The 19607-nt window shown below is 42.9% G+C and overlaps 1 protein-coding gene across 2 annotated transcripts in view; it reads left to right on the forward strand.

Annotated features, from left to right (window-relative positions):
- LOC139421409 (ubiquitin carboxyl-terminal hydrolase 43-like) overlaps nt 1–19607 on the forward strand; it is a 90727-nt gene that overhangs the window by 8204 nt on the left and 62916 nt on the right. For both annotated transcript variants that reach the window (XM_071172276.1, XM_071172277.1), the window contains exon 2: nt 6893–7042. In XM_071172276.1, the coding sequence (XP_071028377.1) occupies nt 6893–7042 (150 nt within the window). The remainder of the gene's footprint in view (nt 1–6892; nt 7043–19607) is intronic.

Consider the following 19607-nt stretch of genomic DNA (forward strand, 5'->3'; position numbering starts at 1 on the left):
TCCAAATACCTCCTTTTTGTTCGCGTGTTTAGTACACAATCCAAACTCACGAGGCGCAGGCAGGTCCAGGCGAAAGTTCAGACGGAAAGTCATGTTACAGTTCGTAGAAACATGTCAAAAAAAGTATAGAATCAATCTTTAGGATGTTTTGATCATAAATCTTCAATAATCTTTCAACCGGAGAATTCCTTTGTCTTTAAAAATGCAATGGAACGCAGCTAACTCTCACGGGAGCGCACGAGACTGAGCTCATGGCACTCTGCAAGACTGTTGACATCTAGTGGAAGCCATAGGAAGTGCAATATTACCCCATAGACACTGTATATTCGATAGGCAATGACTTGAATGTTTCCCACTTCCTGGTTGGATTTTTTCTCAGGTTTTTGCCTGCCATATGAGTTCTGTTATACTCACAGGCATCATTCAAACAGTTTTAGAAACTTCAGAGTGTGTTCTATCCAAATCTTATATGCATATTATATGCATATTCTAGCTTTTAGGCCTAAGTAGCAGGCAGTTTATTCTGGGCACCTTTTTATCCAAGCTACTCAATACTGCCCCCCAGTCCCAAAGAAGTTAATTAGAAGCAAAAAGTTACCATTAAATGGTGATCTGTCCCAGTGTCCTCTCAGGCAGGTTGGTGGCGCAGACTGGAGAAAAATAAAACAAATAGGTAGCTACCACAGGATGACTGGCACTGAGCCACATTCCAGTAGCACCTTGCAGGACTGACGCTGTCGGGGGAGGGTTACTTAAATGTTGTATCGATGGTTAAGTACTGTGTCCGTGACTTTATATACATTCTTCCCCTTCATCATGTCCTACCTGTCACTGTCCTCTGATCTGAGGGCTTCATTCTACCTGCTCTGGGATCAGAATCAGATGTGTGTTTTAAAGAGTATCTGATCTGTTTGTCCTAGTGCATTCTCTGAATCCCTCCTGGTGGATTTCACTGTTTGCATAGAGGGGCCATCGAAGGTTTGAAAACAGAAACTCAAACAGTTACTCAACAGCTAGTATATAGGTTTCAATAACATGGGAGAGGCCTAGGACAGGGGTCAGGGAGGGTAGGGAGGGAGTGATAAATGCTTCTTGAGCTGGAATTCAGTCCTCCCTCCCTCTCTACAGAGCAGATGGACGATCTGGTCATGATTGAAGGCTAAATCAGTTTAGACTTTTGACATGTTTGTGTGATGACTCTTGTGTGATGACTCTTCACTGTGACAGTGACTCTGGCTTCCAAGGATTTGTCAATATTTGAGGTCTCCATGTAGGCATTTTAATGATTAGGCTATTTGATCTGGCAGAGCTTTTGATTTCAGGACATTAAATATGAAGTTAAATGACTCAGTGAAGTCACAGGGAGATGACACTTGTTCTTGTTCTGTAAATCTTCTCTTCAGGCGTACACAGGGGTTTAATTGGGCCGGGTCCCGCCGAGTCCGACATCCGGCGCCTATGATTCAAATGAGACCCGGGACCTTTGATCCGTATTGGGGACATGTCCCTGTCCTGAAATTGGAGAATTTAGCATTTTTCAAACACCTAAAACAGCTTTTTGCTGCAATCTAGAACCATAGTAATTAATTAGCATATCTAAACATAGGTTACCTCTTGAGCTGTCTGTATCCTCCTGACAGTTTTTGTTATTAAGAAACTAAATATGCTTTTCTGCATCTCTGCAAAAATGTGGGTTAAAGATTGAAAGTAATGTGAGTCTTATTCAGGACATATAGTAATTGCTTGCTTTTCTAAAGGCATGCCAGCTAGCTACTCTAACTTGATTGATAGCCTGAAATGGTTTATTTTAGCTAGTTATGAGGTTGTGAGATTAGGAACTTATCTGGGCATAACATCGCTAGGTGGCTAGTAGTATTATTTTTTTTAAATAATAATAATAATATTATATATAAATAAGACAAATCTGTGGGGGTACATGCACCTGTGCCCTCTATGGGCATGACAACTCTCCCTAATTTTGAATTATATAATGAAAAATGTCTTGTCCACATTTTAATTTTCCACAACCAAAAACATGAGTAAGCTACTGCAAAATCACACAACCCAATAGTAGAATAGTTTACCTATTCAATTGTTCAGCCTGTCACATTCTATGCGAGAAAGTAAAATTCCTCTTGAGCACTCAAATTGTGAGTGCTGCACAGGGAGAGACACATGGATGCCCAGTCATTGTACAACATTCTTAATACAGTCGCGGGAAAAGCCACATTTGAAAGCAGTTATGATGGCCACTGTAAATAGTGGAGGATCACAGAGCGTTCTAGTGTTACTACACTTATTTCTCAATCCCCAAAATGTGTAAAATGCACTATTTTAGAACCATATATTTATCAGCGCCATGGTTTATGCTCGTCAGAGCTCGCTAATGGCGTTGAATGCATAAGATTGGGGCTAAATGTAACACGGGTCAGGTGTAACATGATCCTTGGCCAGTGGAATTTTTTGGGGGGCATTAAAGTCATCAATATGTTCCTAACTGGCAACAAGATGTTTAGATCTAAGAGTTAGCATCAGGTGGGCTACATCAGGTGACAATGCTTATTGCTAAATAACACACCTGCCTGGTAATATGGACCGATATGTTATTGGGCTCATTTCCGGAGTGGGGAAATCAATTTTAGAATTTTAATTTATTTTGGAATAGAATGTCCTTCTAAAAACAGTTACCTCACAGTTACCCCCCCAAACAAAATGTAAAAAATAAAACATTCAACTGTAGGTCTTTCCGTGACCTGTAGTATGTGCTTTTGTCAGTATATATTGTTTAGGCTAGTATATTATATCACCCCCCACCCCACGGGCGCTCCCCAAACTAGGGGTCCCATACAGTATATGTCACATTATTTTTCCAGCAGAGTTTTACAGTACCAGCACCCACTATTATCATTATCATGCTTCATTTGCTTGATGATGACACTGCAGAGAAAGAGGCAGTGCATACCAACATTCAGAGGTCATCTAATGTAGTCATCTAATGTAAAAAGCCCTAGCAGTGGTCCTATTTATATGACTGGTGGGACTGGTCCATATTAATTGTCAGTTAGAGTCAGGTACCTCATAAACCAGAGCATTAATCATACACACATATTACACAGTCCAGAGTTATACGTAATTAGGTCAAAATGGCCATTGTGGACACCACAGAGAGAACTATACCTTATCTACCTTATCTACAGTATTATTTATATGACGCAATTATCACATTCAGAGACACTGATGAAGATAACTAGAATTACCATGGGAGATTTGCCACTGTAACAGCAGCTTGTAATTGTAGCATTATGTGTCCACAGAGAGCTTATTTCTGGAAACTGCCTTGGAGAGTTAATTTAAAGTATGTCAAGAATTAAAATCTTTATTGTCTGTACACTGCCATCAGACTTACTTAGGCTATGTAGAACACAACAAAACGAGTCGTACAACATCGATATAGGTCTTTCATCTTGCTACCTCAATTGTGCATTGCCTTCCATGCAATATATTTAAAGTAGTGTAAAGCAGTACAATGAGAAAATCTATTACATGAAGGCTATCTTGTTTCCCTAAACTGTGCTGCCAGTCTCCAAGAGGCCATTATGTCATGCTGTTCTTTCTTGACACAAAAGGGACAGACTTGCTGCTGGCACAGGGACAACCAGACAATGGATTTGTCTGAACAGTCTGAGTTCTGGCCCTGTGATTGTGATGTTTTATTTTTGTTGTCCACATTTTTTGTAATTGTGTGTAAGGACCTGAACAGTGTGATACTTCTCACCTGACTTTGTCTTTGACTAAAAATAGACACTGTAGGAAGAGGCACACTTTCAGACAGCATTCGGAGACTACTCTCTTCTACTCCTACTTTTGCTTTGACACATCCCAATAATCACTTTGCTCTCTGTTTATGAATGTGTGTTCACTTTGTACAATGTTCCGCTGAGCAACTACTTTGAAGATAGGTCCAGTAAGCAGTACCTCCCACACACAGTGTGTTACTATACAGGTTGTACCAATGATAGCGAGACCTACTATACTGTATGATAGAGTCATACAGTATGTCTGTTAGATACCAGGGATTATTAGGCAGTGATCACAGGCTGCTGTTCTCTCCATAATCTCTCTTCACTGCTGAGGCTCCTTTAGGCTGCCAGCTGCGGTTCAGCCGGTTAATTCCAGCGTAATTGAGTCGTGTGCCACTCAGTCTTAAACCACAGATTTCAACTTACATTGTGTTCCATGTGGGCTTAAGTATTCCTCAACCTACTTTTTTTGTGGCAGACGTATTTCATTTGATGTTTCTTTCTTAAATGTCAAAAGAACGGTCTTTATATCTGTCAGTTAAGTTTGGGTAACACTAGTACTATAGTTGTGTGTGTGTGTGTGTGTGTGTGGTGTTGAGACAAATGTTTCTGAATAACTGAATATGAGTCAGCGAACTCATTATGGGGTTCAGTGGGAGGCATCCAAGTTCAGCTCTGATTGGGCTCAGCAGCATTTGAGGATTTTCTGCCCGGCACCTTAAATAGCTTTGTCTCAGACAGTGGACGACGAGGGAAGCGTGAAGAGCATTAGGGAAAATGTGCAATTCAAGAATCCCTCTGTTCTGCATTCTGTGGAGACAGACATAGGGCTTGAGGCAATGATTGACCCGCTGTGGGTCCACTGTGGGGGCTGTGCTACAGGAATTAGGCCTACAGCTGAGCTTCCTGAAGAAGGGATGCTGTGTGCAGCCACAGGTGGACCAACAGACACATCAGACATATCATAAATCAAATCAAATTGTATTTGTCACATGCGCCGAATAGAACACGTGTAGACCTTACTGTGAAATGCTTACTTACAAGCCCTTAACCAACAATGCAGTTTTTAGAAAAATAAGAGTTAAATAGTTTTTTTTTTTTTTAAGTAACAAAAAAAGAACGAGGCTATAAACAGGGGGGTACTGGTACAGAGTCAATGTGTGGGGGTACAGGTTAGTCGAGGTAATTGAGGTAATATGTACATGTAGGTAATGGTGAAATGACTATGCATAAATAATAAACGGCAAGTAGCAGCAGCGTCAATACAAAATAAAAAGGGGGGGTAGCCATTCAATTAACTGTTCAGTAGTCTTATGGCTTTGGGATAGCAGCTGTTATGGAGCCTTTTGGGTCTAGAATTGGCGCTCCGGTACCGCTTGCCATGCATTAGCAGAGAGAACAGTCTATGACTAGGGTGACTGGAGTCTTTAAAACATTTATGGGCCTTCCTCTGACACAACCCTGGTATAGAGGTCCTGGATGGTAGGAAGCTTGGCCCCAGTGATGTACTGGGCCGTACGCACTACCCTCCACAGCGCCTTGCGGTCGAAGGCGGAGCAGTTGCCATACCGGGTGATGATGCAACCAGCCAGGATGCGCTCGATGGTACAGCTGTAGAACCCATGCCAAATATTTTCAGTTTCCTGAATGGGAATAGGCATTGTTGTGCCCTCTTCACAACTGTCTTGGTGTGTTTGGACCATGATAGTTTGTTGGTGATGTGAACATCAAGAAACTTGAAGCTCTCGACTTGCTCCACTACAGCCCAATCGATGTGAATGGGGGAGTGCTCAATCCTCCTTTTCCTGTAGTCCACGATTATCTCCTTTGTCTTGATCACGTTGAGGGAGAGGTTGTTGTCTTGGCACCACACGGCCAGGTCTCTGACCTCCTCCCTACAGGCTGTCTCATCGTTGTCTGTGATCAGGCCTACCACCGTTGTGACGTTTGCAAGCTTAATGATGGTGTTGGAGTCGTGCTTGAATGCGCAGTCATGGATGAACAGGGAGTACAGGAGGGGACTAAGCACACAATCTCGAGAGCCCCCCCCCCGTGTTGAAGATCAGCATGGCAGATATGTTGTTGCCTACCTTTACCACCTGGGGGCGGCCCGTCAGGAAGTCCAGGATCCAGTTGCAGAGGGAGGTGTTTAGTGTCCGGGTCCTTAGCTTAGTGATGAGCTCTGAGGGCACTATGGTGTAAAGACATGAACAAAATGCATCAGTGATTCGTATTTTCCTTAAAAATGTATACCTACCTATAAGCCTATACCTACCTGGCAGAATGATATCATGATTATCTGCATCAATCCAGTGGTGATTTGTTTAACAAACTCTGCAATCACATGTGTGTTCCAGAAACACCACTAACCAAACAGTGTTGCTGTGCAATAAATAAAAGGGTATCTACACCCAAAAATGTAAATGTAATATATTTTTCCCAGACCTCAAAAGTGGTCTCCTGATGTGGTTTAAGCATTAGTGTGGACCTAAAACATATAATGTTGTTGTTTTTCTATCAACAAAAATATATTTTGAGAGTGAAAACGTGAAAAAACTAGGGAAAAACAGAAACCTGGAAAAACCAAACTGAGAAAACGGAATTTGAGAAAAAAACAAATAGAATTTGGCAAAAAATGTAATTGATTATATAGGGTCCTACACACCTCAGTTGGCCAGTTAGTATCGCACTGTTTGTTTCATGTTTCTATGGAAGCGGGAATGGCAGTAATCAAACCAATAGCTTTTGGTAATGCAATTTGGGTATTCCCGTCACATCTCAAATCCTAACAAGCTGTCAGATTTGGATCTGAATTATCCCACTGCTGTTTTAGCTTTCCACTCTTATGCAAAATGTCCGGATTATCCGGACAGCAGAAGGTTATTCATGCATTTAGGCAAGTCTTTACTTCAAAAGCACACTGTGTGGTTATAGTACATTCATCTTGAATTACATCAATGTAATGATTTTAAAACAACAGTCAGCTAATCTGTTTTCTCTGTCCATTGAAGACGCACTAATTCACCAATGTTTACAATACAGTTTTACATGGACTCCTTCATTGACCATGTGACTCTCCTTTTCCTCTCTAGAGTATAGTATCCAAGTATGGATCCCAATTCCGAGGAAACTCACAACATGACGCCCTGGAGTTCCTGCTTTGGCTTCTGGACCGAGTTCACGAGGATGTCAACTTGTCCTCCTGCAGCAACAACAATAACAAGACCAAAGCCCCAGGGCAGGTAAGAGTGCCTTCTCCATCCACTGTCACACAGTCACATTGAACTGTACTGAACTCAAAGTGTAGGCTTGAGCTACAAGTCTCAACAGTGCCTTGCACTCCTCACTCACAAGAGCAAGAACTACTGTCTGTAATATCTATTGCTATACAGAAAATGATATTTTCATTTACTTACAGAACCTTGGTTTCACAAAAGAACGTCGGTTTCTCCAGGCATTTGCAACAGCATCTTTAAGTTCTTTGCAGCTCTAAGTTTGTACAATTTAAATTCAGCTCTCAATTATTGATGTACTTATCTACCCTTGGATCTATACTAAATGTGCTAACACAGCATTAATCGACTTTAATTTATGTACTCTGTGATTCTGAAAAATTCTGAACAGATGTGAGAGGAAGAGCAGCATTGCATAGAAGTGACATATTTCCTTCTCTCCTGTGCTCTAAATGGCATATGAATCAACAGATAATTCTGATAACCCTGTGTGAGGGATAAAGCTCCCACTATACCTTGTATTGCCTACCCCCTTTGGTGAAATTGTTCATGCACCTGTTTGGAAACAATTGCCTCTCTGACAAACTTATTTATTGGGTTTGTGGGGAGGAACAGCTTAGAGCTGTTGTGATGGGTTTCCATAGTTCTGTCTGTCTGTGAACATGCCCTGTGTGCTGCAGCCGTCTAGCTGATGCCACAAGTGAAACTGCTGCTTTCACAGGAGACCTGCAACTTTGTTCTATAATGTCTTCTGTGCAGCCTGAGGAGTAGAATCAAAGCTGGGTAATTTGCTGTTTGATACTTTCTCTGTGCATGGCTCCTCCTGAAGGTATGCCTGTGGGCACAGTGGAGCCTGACACCCCCTGGATAGGCCTTTGATCGGTTCCACTGTGCCCATTAGCAGGGAGTTTCATGCATTATTAAAAACATATTTCTGCTTTTGAAATACACCCCCTCTTTAGCAGTGCTATCAGGGTGATAACCAATGGAATGATTCATACCAAGTGCTAAATTCACAGTTGGTGAGTCATCACAAATAAATCTAAATGATATCAGTGTCCCTTCTCCCACAGACCTTACTCCACTGATTTATTCTGTTGTATCATCGCTATTCTGGTGGAGGGGAATTTCACAGAACAATACATCACTGTATTTGGGATTCAACATGTCTTTATTAAATTGGTATGCGAACACACGGAAAACAATCTGTTACACTTTTTTGCGTGTTAAGTAACCGAAGTGAGATGCATGGTTTGAGGGAGGGTAAATGGTGTTCCGGACCAGTACAGCTTGGCTACTGTTTAGGCCTGCTGGCTCTTGTTTTGGATAAAACACAGCTTGGTCTTTGTTGTATCAATTGAATTTGACACTCTGCATACTTGAATTAATAGATCAAAGTAAGAGGTGGTCTCAAGCCGTGGTCTGTTGAAGTGAATCCCACTGACACTAACCATGTAGGGACCTACTGAACCATGGCTATGGTTAAGACTAGAAACTAGACTGTGTGTAGGCTAAGACAGAGGTTTTGAGATTCAGTTGCCAGTGTGAACTCAGCTTTGCAGTCTTGTATGTAAGATTCCTCAAAGTGTGATTTTCTTACTTCATCTATCTTCTAACAGGTTAGCAGGTTAGTGTGTTTGCATATGGGTGGGTGTGTTCTTGTGTTTATGGGTGTATGCATTTGTGTAGGCTAAGTGATGCTCTGTGAGATGTGTGTGTGTGACAGTGAGTGTTTGTATGGGCCTCAGTTCATTGAGCCATTCAATTTAGTTGTTTGCTGTGAGCAATGAGCATTCGGTCCCCTCACATGCACTTTCCCCCTTTCTCTCCATCTACCTCCCCCCTCTCTCTTTCTCTCTCTCTATATTTCTGTTGACACCCCCCTCTTTGTTTATCTGGCCATATACAGTACTATGCAGTGTCTATCCAATACTTGAACAAAGCTTCAATCTGTGTCTGAGATGAGTTGCCCTTCAGTGCAGGGCCAGAGGGCACAGGAGGTGATCTGGACTATGTCTCTGTCTGTCTGTATCAGGCCACAGAGAACATCAGAGGAGGCTGGGACTGGAGGACTGCTGATAAGGCCTGTCATTATAAGTCTGGGACACGTCAAGGAAAAAGTTGTCACACTTTGTTAACAACCAAGAGTCTGACAGTGTGAGGGACAAAAACCTGCTGTTTTTGACAGTGTGCCGCTCCGCTTCATCATTGCTTTTACACACTTTTACTTTAGTTTAGGCAAGACAAACTGGTAATATCAATTTGGTTAGGCTATCTTCCCACACCACACCTCCAATGGTTCACCTTTCTGTGTGAAGGAGACCCATTGGAACTTTAGAACTTGTTATTGTGTTCTCTGTCTGAGGGACTTCCTCCCAGCTATATGGCCCATTAAGCCCAGCTTCCATTGGCACTTTGAAGTCAACCCAGGATGGGCTGGTCTTGGTGGGCTAGCTCAAATTGCATTTCCACTGCCTCCAGAAATGAGAAATGATGTCATGTTGCTAGGTAGTCAATATGTGGCTGCAGATGGCTAGCTAGCTAGCTATCTAGCAAGATGTTGAATAATTGAATTCACCCTCACCATGCTGAAACTAACGTTACCCCATACTCCTGCCAGTGCCAGTCAGACTCAGAGTTTCTCTGTCCAGTGTTTGTGTTCTTTTGCCATCTTTTTATTGGCCAGTCTGAGATATGGCTTTTTCTTTGCAACTCTGCCTAGAAGGCCCGCATCCCGGAGTCGCCTCTTCACTATTGACGTTGAGACTGGTGTTTTGCGGGTACTATTTAATGAAGCTGCCAGTTGAGGACTTGTGAGGTGTCTGTTTCTCAAACTAGACACTCTAATGTACTTGTCCTCTTGCTCATTTGTGCACCGGGGCATCCCACTCCTCTTTCTATTCTGGTTAAAGCCAGTTTGCACTGTTCTGTGAAGGGAGTAGTACACAGTGTTGTATGAGATCATCAGTTTTTTGGCAATGTCTCACATTAATTTCTCAGAACAAGAATAGACTGACGAGTTTCAGACCATTTTGAGCCTGTTATCTAACCCACAAAAGCTGATGCCCAAGAAACTCTTTACAGTTGTACAAACCTATGAAAGAGTTGTAATAATACAGTGCTTTTATTGTTATTAACTAATTCTAGAGATTTTATAAAGTATTGGATTTCAAGAAAAAATATGTTGCATTTGGAGACATATTTCAAATATTTTTTTCGTTACCAGAGAGAATGAAGAAATTAACGACTAATTCAGTAGTTTTGTTTTCATTTGAATAATAACATATTTCATTGTAAATACATGGGTTTTGTCATGGCTTCAGTATGCATTCTGCTCTGGCTGTTGGGCAAAGACAACCCCTTCCAGAGGTTGTCTCTATGTTGGCTTTATACTGACAGGAATAGGAATCATGCTTCATATTGACCTCAATTAGATCTGTGGAAGTCATTATTAACCTGCCCTGGAAATCACATTAGCATGTCCTCATTAATGACAAAGCTATTAATAATGACAGTCTGCTGAGTCATTTAGCCTGAAATACATGACTGACTAATTGATGGACAGACATCACCTCTCATGCAGCTGCATCTCAATTTGTACTAAGCTAATGCTTCATGTTCTCTAATGATATTGGGTGGCAGGGTAGCCTAGTGGTTAGAGAGTTGGACTAGTAACCGGAAGGTTGCAAGTTCAAATCCCCGAGCTGACAAGGTACAAATCTGTCGTTCTGCCCCTGAACAGGGGCCGTTATTGAAATTAAGAATTTGTTCTTAACTGACCTGCCTAGTTAAATAAAGGTAATATGAAAAGTATAAAATGCCAACAAAGGTAACATGTCAAGTAACATATAGTGGGAGTTCAGCAGGTGTCAGGGTTGTGCTTGTGGTGAGGTTCTCCTCTCTCCTGACTGAATTAAGTATTCTTCTTGAAAACTTGTTTTGAGGTAGAAAAAACCCTCCTACAATCTTGTAATTATGTTTTCAAAAGAATACTGTCTAACAGAATAAACTCTATATCAATAAATGACATGCACACACAGACCACACAGTCTAGCACTGTGTGGTCTCTGTCCAGAGCAGAACATCTCTTATGACAGTCATCTCTTATGTTTAGCCAGAACCTCTCCCAGCTGCCTATGAATGGACTGAGCACCGGCGTTGTCATGGATTTCATTTTCTTATCAGTATGGAAACATGTGGCCTGATAGACTAGAGCCAAGGAAATAATCCCAGGGCTCATACTGTACACTACCTACTAAAGGGATTTATCCTGCTATTCTCACTGCCCCCCTTCTCCCCCCCTCCCTTCTCCTCAAAGTCTGCTACTTACCGTACTCACTCTTCCCTTTATTGGTCTTTTTAGAGCCCTCTAAGAATTTGCAGTAGTATCAGCTAGCCACCCACAAAGGAGCTCTCCTCAGGGGAGAAGGCTTTTATTGGCTTTTTCAGGTGACAGACTCCATGAAGAGAGGTCTTCTTATTTTAGCACTGCTCAGACATCTATCACATCTAACTGTGTTTATCCTTCTCACATCACAAAAAGTCAAACCCTTGTTGACGTCTGGGAGAAGGGTCTTGAAAGAGGGAGTTCAGAGGAGTTTAAGGGTTTGTTGTGTTGTGTTTGTTGCTGTGCTGTGGCAGGCTGCAGCTCTGCCACCCTAATGGAGCTATTGCCGTGCCAGTGGAGTAAGCTCGGGTCACAGGAGGATGGAGGGAGTGCGGCAACTGGTTTATAAGTCCTCTCATGTCACCACCGAGCCCAGGGAGGAAGCTCTGCTAACCCAGGGGCTGAATTAATTGTTTTTCAGCACGCGTTCAGTTACCATAAGCAGCACAGGAGACCCAGATGAACAGTGGGAGTTCCCCCACCCCTGAGCTTCCAAGCTCAAGTCAGTGGATCCCAAACATTCATTCTGGCCCCCCTTCCATCATTGGGGAACATGTCTCTCCTTCCCTCTATGTGCACAAGTACTGTCTATGACACAAACTTTTCACCCCCCCCCCCTCTTGTTGGCAGAGAGAACATGTTGCAGTTTTAAAGCTAATTTCCTGTATTTCTACACGTTTTGCCATGTCTTATGTGTGTTCATGTTATATCTGAGTGACTCAAACATTACAACAAAATCAACAGGCTAAAAAACCTAGCTAAAAAAACATTCGCTGACATGCGCTGGTTGATCTGGACATTTCTGACAAGTTATAAATAGCTCTCTAAGGTCTGACATGACAAGAGGAAAACTGATGATGCACTATGTACTACACACAATTTAGAAATGGCACCTTATGCATTCTACTGTTACTATTATCAAGAGTAAGTTGTAAGCTCGACTGAGTTCCTTAAAAAGAATATGCACGCATGCACACACACACACACACACACACACACACACACACAAACACACATACACACACACACGTACTGTAGTCACACCATGGAACTGGCATTCAGTTTGTTGACCGTTTATCACTTAGGAAACAGTGCTGGTGTGAAGCTCTCTCTCTATATCATGAATGCGGCCCTTTGTAAGCCGGTGGAAGAAAGAGACGCTTGTTGAGCACTGCTAGTGAAGCGAGGGAGAGGTGAGACAGGGTTGTGTTGGGCTCTGTACAACAGTGTGGCTGTGGGTGGGGAAGCCTTAACGGGTAGTGACAGACTGACAGATAAGCAAACCTCCATTCAAGGACAGCAATGTTGCAGAGTCAGTACAGTACAGCAACTGTTGTCATGTTTGATGATATTTCAATTATTTGTATCTGATTTACACGTGTTTACTTATCCAGAACAAGGAGCAGTTTGGGTACAGTAAGGACTTTTGCTCTCAGTGAACCCTCAGCCCTCCTACAGCGTTGGAACATGAATAAGGGACTGTGATTGTAATGCAGTCAGTGCTGTCACAGCAAACACACAGGCAGTAAAAAAAGCTTTTGAGAGATTTGAGCTGGTCCGAGCTATTCACTTTAGGGAATGGGATATTCACCAGAGGGTCTTGGGAATCTACTGTCTCTGTGCCCATAGAGAAGCACAGGGGAGGTGTGTGAGTAGAGAAAAGAGGAACAGTGTTCAGGGTTCAATCTTGGGTCAAAGAGGATTATCAGTGGTACTCATGATGCAAGCCAGGAAAAGAGATAGCACTGAAGGCGAGCTACCAGAGACACTCAACAACAGAAGGTCACTACATAGGACATTCCCATGCAGGGTCAAATGACTCATGTCCTGCACTGGTTCCTCAGCCATGCTGAGCACAATCATCACAACGATCAGTATCAAGATCACCAAGGTCAGAAACACTATCCTCAGAACCTTTTAAGGCATCATCCTCTCTTCTCTTCCCTTTCTCCTCATAAATATTTGCTGTGATTTACAGAGAATGCACTAACTAAGCCAACCACCAATACCTAACCACAACAACATCACTTACAGTAGCACCGACCGTCACAACGTGCCATGTGTGGTTGCTGTTTTCCAGTCAGAGAGGGCAGGGTGCAGGCCTATTGTGCCTGTGAGTGTTTCCTCTCCCCAACTTTGATTTTGTCTGCTCTGTAGAACAGAATGGCTTCCTGTGACTCGGAGCCACCCAGCTGGAAAAGCAGCTTGGAAGAAAGGGTCCCGATGTGACCGCTCTGTGCTTGTGTACTCCTTTGACCTCTAACCCAGATTAGTGTTGATTAGACGATACATACTGGGCTCATGTTCTGTATCGGCATCCCCACAGAGCAAGATAAAGTGTGTGTGTGTGTGTGTGTGTGTGTGTGTGTGTGTGTGTGTGTGTGTGTGTGTGTGTGTGTGTGTGTGTGTGTGTGTGTGTGTGTGTGTGTGTGTGTGTGTGTGTGTGTGTGTGTGTGTGTGTGAGTGAGTGAGATTGTATGAGATTGTGTGCATGTGTGTGTGAATTATTGTTGACTTCTCATGGAGGTTTAATTTGAGAGCGTCCCTCCCTTTGCCAGGAGCACTGTTCTTGAAAAAGGACCTTTTTTAATTTATCTGCAGTCTGCCGGGGTTGCTTTCACTGGCACAGACACAATTAAACTGCCTCAGACACCCCAATGTATCACTCAAGGTTTAAGGAGCGGTTAAGGACATTTCTATATACTGCACTGCACTGTCGCTGAGCCACCACTTCTGTGTGGAATGCCTTCTCCAAGTCTACCTGTAAAAGGGCTCATAATTATATAGGCTAGTTGGCAGCAGATTTTCATGACCGTTTGACTTCATTTCACTTTATTTGGATGTCTTTGACAAGTTCTTTTGAATGGGGTAACATGTTTTGTAAACCTATGATAACACCTTATACACTCGCTGTAAACATTCTTTACAGTTCATGGCTCTTGATAGACTGTACATGTTTCTGTAAGTATATTACAAAGTTATTACACAGAGGTGGTCTATATAAATAGTTACTAGCCTTTCTTGACTTTTGCTCCTGTCATTACATCCCCATCTGTGGGTGTTGTCTCCTGCCTGTCACCACAGTGTGTCAGCAGCACAGTAATAAACCCCATCAGCTCAGGAGACCCACCTCCCTGTCTTTATATGAATTCATTTCCTCCTCTGCCTCCTAAAAGCCAATCGGCTTATGAGACATTAATGATTAATTTCACAAAGTCATATTCATCCACCCAAAAAAGTGTTAGGAGCATTTTTCTTGAATAGTACCTCTAAGTATTTTCTTGGCTCGCAAAGGCACTTCCAAAAAGTGCTGTGTTTCCTCCCTCTTTTTGTTCCAGACTTGATGGTATTTCCATATAAAACAGGCAGCGGAGCGGCAGGGCAGATCCACTCAACATTGGTGGAGGATGATTCTCTCCACTGGGCTGAAATGTTTTACTGTCATTATACTTTTTACTGTGGAGGTCCAGCAAGTCTGCTCTATAGAATGATATCTAATGTAGGTTACCAATGACTGTAGCATTGTGGAGATGACCTCATACACTATGTAAGAGAATGTTACAGGATGCCAATAATTGTGCTCCACCAGTGGGTTTTACCATGGTTGAAAATCTGTCAAATGCTCTCAGAGAGTAGCCCACTAGGTATGACTGACATGAGGTCAGAGAGACCAGGACTGAGTCACATCATCATCCCCTGCTGACCTCTAGCTACTGCCTGGCTATTATTTCCACTAAAAGGAAAGGAAGTGGACCTCAGTGCAGACCTGCAGGTAGCTGTCTGGAAATCCCTCTCCAATGAGGAAAGTTGGCATGCTAGCAAGGATTCTGGGAAGGAGTTGGTTGGCTAGGGTTGGTTGAGTTGATGCACTACAACTAATCATGTGTTATATCGTCATTCACCTCAAACCACTGTGCCTGAACCCACTCTGCTGATATCTCATATACTATTGTAGAATCATTGTCAGAGGTCTCGCTACCACTTTAGCTACCCTCCTGTCACTAGCTGTATTCTCCAACTGAAGAACTATACAGAGAAGTGTCCGTGCATTGAGGGCTTCTACACTCCTTCTACACTCCTCTCCTGTGAGAGCAATTATATCATTACACCCTCCAGGACTATGTCCCTCTGTCTCTCAAACCGCTAATCATTTTATCCTTTCCTTCTTTCTTATGTAAAATAACAAAATTCCCTTTCACAGAGTCTCATTCTCAATCCCCTTCTGTGGATTTCTGACCTCCAGACTTTGGGATTTAACTGGTAGCCCACCCATCTGACTGGCTTAGTGAAACGTACAAACGAATGGTGTGTCTGGAGCATACACCCATCTGACTGGCTTAGTGAAACGGACAAACTAATGGTGTGTCTGGAGCATACACCCATCTGACTGGCTTAGTGAAACGGACAAACGAATAGTGTGTCTGGAGCATACACCCATCTGACTGGCTTAGTGAAACGGACAAACTAATGGTGTGTCTGGAGCATACAGCTAGAGCAGATTATGATCTGTTGTGCCAACAGCCTGCCTGTATGAAGAGCCATAGACCCTTAATGCTGATTCACTTATATCAAGGATGTCTACATCCTTGGTTATAGCTTCATGGAAGTGCTTGAATGTGAGATCTCCATTTTACATTATTATATGTCAGTCTTTCCTGATCATTGAGTTGATATGCTTTTCCATTGATATTGCGTACATTTAGTAATACAAGTTGAGGCTTTTGTTCAACTTAAAAAAGAACAACAACAATTGCAAAAAAAAGCTAAATGTATGACTCCATAGAAGATTATAGATATAGTACATTGTATGTAGCCAGGTTCCGCACTTCTTTATTAAATAAAGATTTTACCCAATTTTGTGTTATCCAACTGGTAGTTACGATCTTCTCTCATCGCTGCAACTCCCCTATGGTCTCGGGAGAGGTGAAGGTCATGCATCCTCCGAAACACGACCCTGCCAAAACGCACTGATTCTTGACACACTGCTTGCTCACTTAACCCGGAAGCCAGCCGCACCAATGTTTCAGAGCAAACACTGTTCAACTGACGACTGAAGTCAGCTTGTAGATGCACAGCCTGCCACAAGGAGTTGCTAGTGCACGATGAGACAAGGACATTCTGTCCGGACAAACTCTCCCCTAACCCGGACGATGCTGGGCCAATTCTGCGCCGCCCCATGGGTCTCACTGTCACAGCCAGCTGTGACATAGCCTGGGATCGAACCCGAGGCTGTAGTGGTGCCTCAGCACTGCGATGCAGTGCCTTTAGACCGCTGCACCACTCGGGAGACCCAGGATCCGCACTTCTGAGAATGACATATCAAAAAACTCAAGGCAAACAATTTAACTTAACTGTCACTAGCATGTGCTTTCAGGGTACTGTAATAATTAATTCTGGATTGTGGTGTACACTTTTTTAACTATAGTAAAAACTACAATATTTAATTTGCATATACCCTACCCATTCCCCTCTCCATATCCCAATTTGTGCCACCCATAAGTGAGAAACCTGCATGCAAGTATAGATCATATATTGTGTTCCTTACAGGTTATAAGAAGGAGCCGAAGCTCTGAACTATCTATTCAGACCCTAGTCCTTACTACCTACAGGTTATGGAAAATGTTCTCTTTTAGTATATCTCCAATAGGTTTCCTCAAGGAGAAAGCTTCTATGTATCAAAGATAATAAAACAAAAACACTATAGTACATGCTACAGTATATTACAGACCACAAAAACACTACAGTAAATACTACAATATACTACAATCTGCAAAAACACTACATGAATTACTATTTTATATTTTATTACAGTATTTACATGATCTTTTATTACAGTATTTACATTACAGTAAAAATACATGTTTTGTCATACCCGTGATATACGGTCTGATATACCACAGCTGTCAGCCAATCAGCATTCAGGGCTCGAACTACCCAGTATATATAGTATTCATACCATAGTATACTATAGTATTTTCTTAATTTCTCCATGTGGGCAGCTGTCGTCAGAATCAAACCAGAGATCATGGTACACTATATATACAGTATGTGGACACCCCTTCAAATGAGTGGATTTGGCTATTTCAGCCAAACCTGTTGCTGACAGGTGTATAAAATCGAGCACACAGCCATGCAGGCAATCTCCATTGACAAACATTGGCAGTAGAATGGCCTTACTGAAGAGATCAGTGACCCACCTTAAGGATGCCACCTTTCCAACAAGTCAGTTCGGAAAGGTCCTGCCCTGCTAGAGTTGCCCCGGTCAACTGTAAGTGCTGTTATTGTGAAGTGGAAGCGTCTAGGAGCAACAATGGCTCAGCCGCAAAGTGGTAGGCCACACAAGCTCACAGAACTGGACCGCCGAGTGCTGATGAGCGTAAAATCGTCTATCGAGTTCCAAACTCCCTCTAGAAGCAACGCCAGCACACCAACTGTTAGTTGGGAGCTTAATGAAATGGATTTCCATGGCTGAGCAACCGCACACAAGCCTAACACCGTACCCTAATCGGCCACACATGTGTGCCATTGTGCACAAATTGATTTTGTCCCCACACACCAAACTCTGAACCAATTATATTAATTGGGGACAGGTCGAAAAGCATTAAACATTTAAGGCAATTTAGCTAGCTTGCAGTTGCTTGCTAATTTGTCCTATTTAGCTAGCTTGCTGTTGCTAGCTAATTTGTCCTAGGATATAAACATTCAGTTGTTATTTTACCTGAAATGCACAAGGTCCTCTACTCCGACAATTAATCTACACATAAAAACGGTCAACCGAATCGTTTCTAGTCATCTCTCCTCCTTCCAGGCTTTTTCTTCTTTGGACTTTGGCGATTGGCAACTAACTTTCATAACGTGTATTACCACCACCGACCTCCGTTCGTCTTTCAGTCACCCACGTGGATGTAACCAATGAGGAGATGGCATGTGGGTATCTGCTTCTATAAACCAATGAGGAGATGGGAGAGGCAGGACTTGCAGCGCGATCTGCGTCAGAAATAGAACTGACTTCTATTTTAGCTCTTGGCAACACAGACGCTCTTTAGAGTGCGAGCAGTGTGGGTGCAATAATTAAATAACGTATGTTTACATTTATTTTGCAACGCTCGGGCACCCGATGGGAGCGGTGTAGTCAGCATGTAAGATCACCATGCACAATGTCAAGCATTGGATGGAGTGGTGTAAAGCTCGCCACCATTGGACTCTGGAGCAGTGGAAACGCATTCCCTGGAGTGATGAATCACACTTTACCATCTGGCAGTCCTAACGGACGAATCTGGGTTTGGCGGATGCGAGGAGAACGCTACCTGCCCGAATGCATAGTGCAAACTGTAAAGTTTGGTGGAGGAGGAATAATAGTCTGGGGCTGTTTGTCATGGTTCGGGCTAGGCCCCTTAGTTCCAGTGAATTGAAATCTTAATGCTACAGCATACAATGACATTCAAGACGATTCTGTGCTTCCAACTTTGTGGCAACAGTTTGGGGAAGGACCTTTCCTGTTTCAGCATGACAATGACCTCATGCACAAAGCGAGGTACATACAGAAATGGTTTGTCCAGATCGGTATGGAAGAACTTGACTGGCCTGCACAGAGCCCTGACCTCAACTCCATTGAACACCTTTGGGATGAATTGAAATGCAGACTGCGAGCCAGGCCTAACGCCCAACATCAGTGCCCAACCTCACTAATGCGCTCGTGGCTGAATGGAAGCAAGTCCCCCCAGCAATGTTCCAACATCTAGTGGAAAACCTTCCCATAAGAGTGGAGGTTGTTATATCAGCAAAGGAAGGACCAACTCCATTAATGCCCATGATTTTGGAACGAGATGTTCGATGAGCAGGTGTCCACATACTTTTGGTCATGTAGTGTATAACCAGTCTTGAGATCCCAGGGGTAATTGTAGCTGATACCCTTTGTGAACTCACAGAAGGATACCAAGGCCAGAATTCTGCCTCTGGACAGGTCTGCTTTCTAACATACTCCCACTAACCAGACCTGACCAGACACACACATCATCTAGAAGGCCACTACCTACCTACTACACACTGAGGTCAGCCTCACCCTGTTCAGCAGAGCATTCCCACTTAGCATGTCCATAACGATGCTCCCACAAAGAATGATTCCCTATGAGGGGGGGCTCTGACAGTAGTGCTGCTACCCCTGTCCACCTTGACTAAAGAAGGGGC

Source organism: Oncorhynchus clarkii, chromosome 12 (genome assembly GCF_045791955.1).
Source record: "Oncorhynchus clarkii lewisi isolate Uvic-CL-2024 chromosome 12, UVic_Ocla_1.0, whole genome shotgun sequence".
Taxonomy (NCBI): Eukaryota; Metazoa; Chordata; class Actinopteri; order Salmoniformes; family Salmonidae; genus Oncorhynchus; species Oncorhynchus clarkii.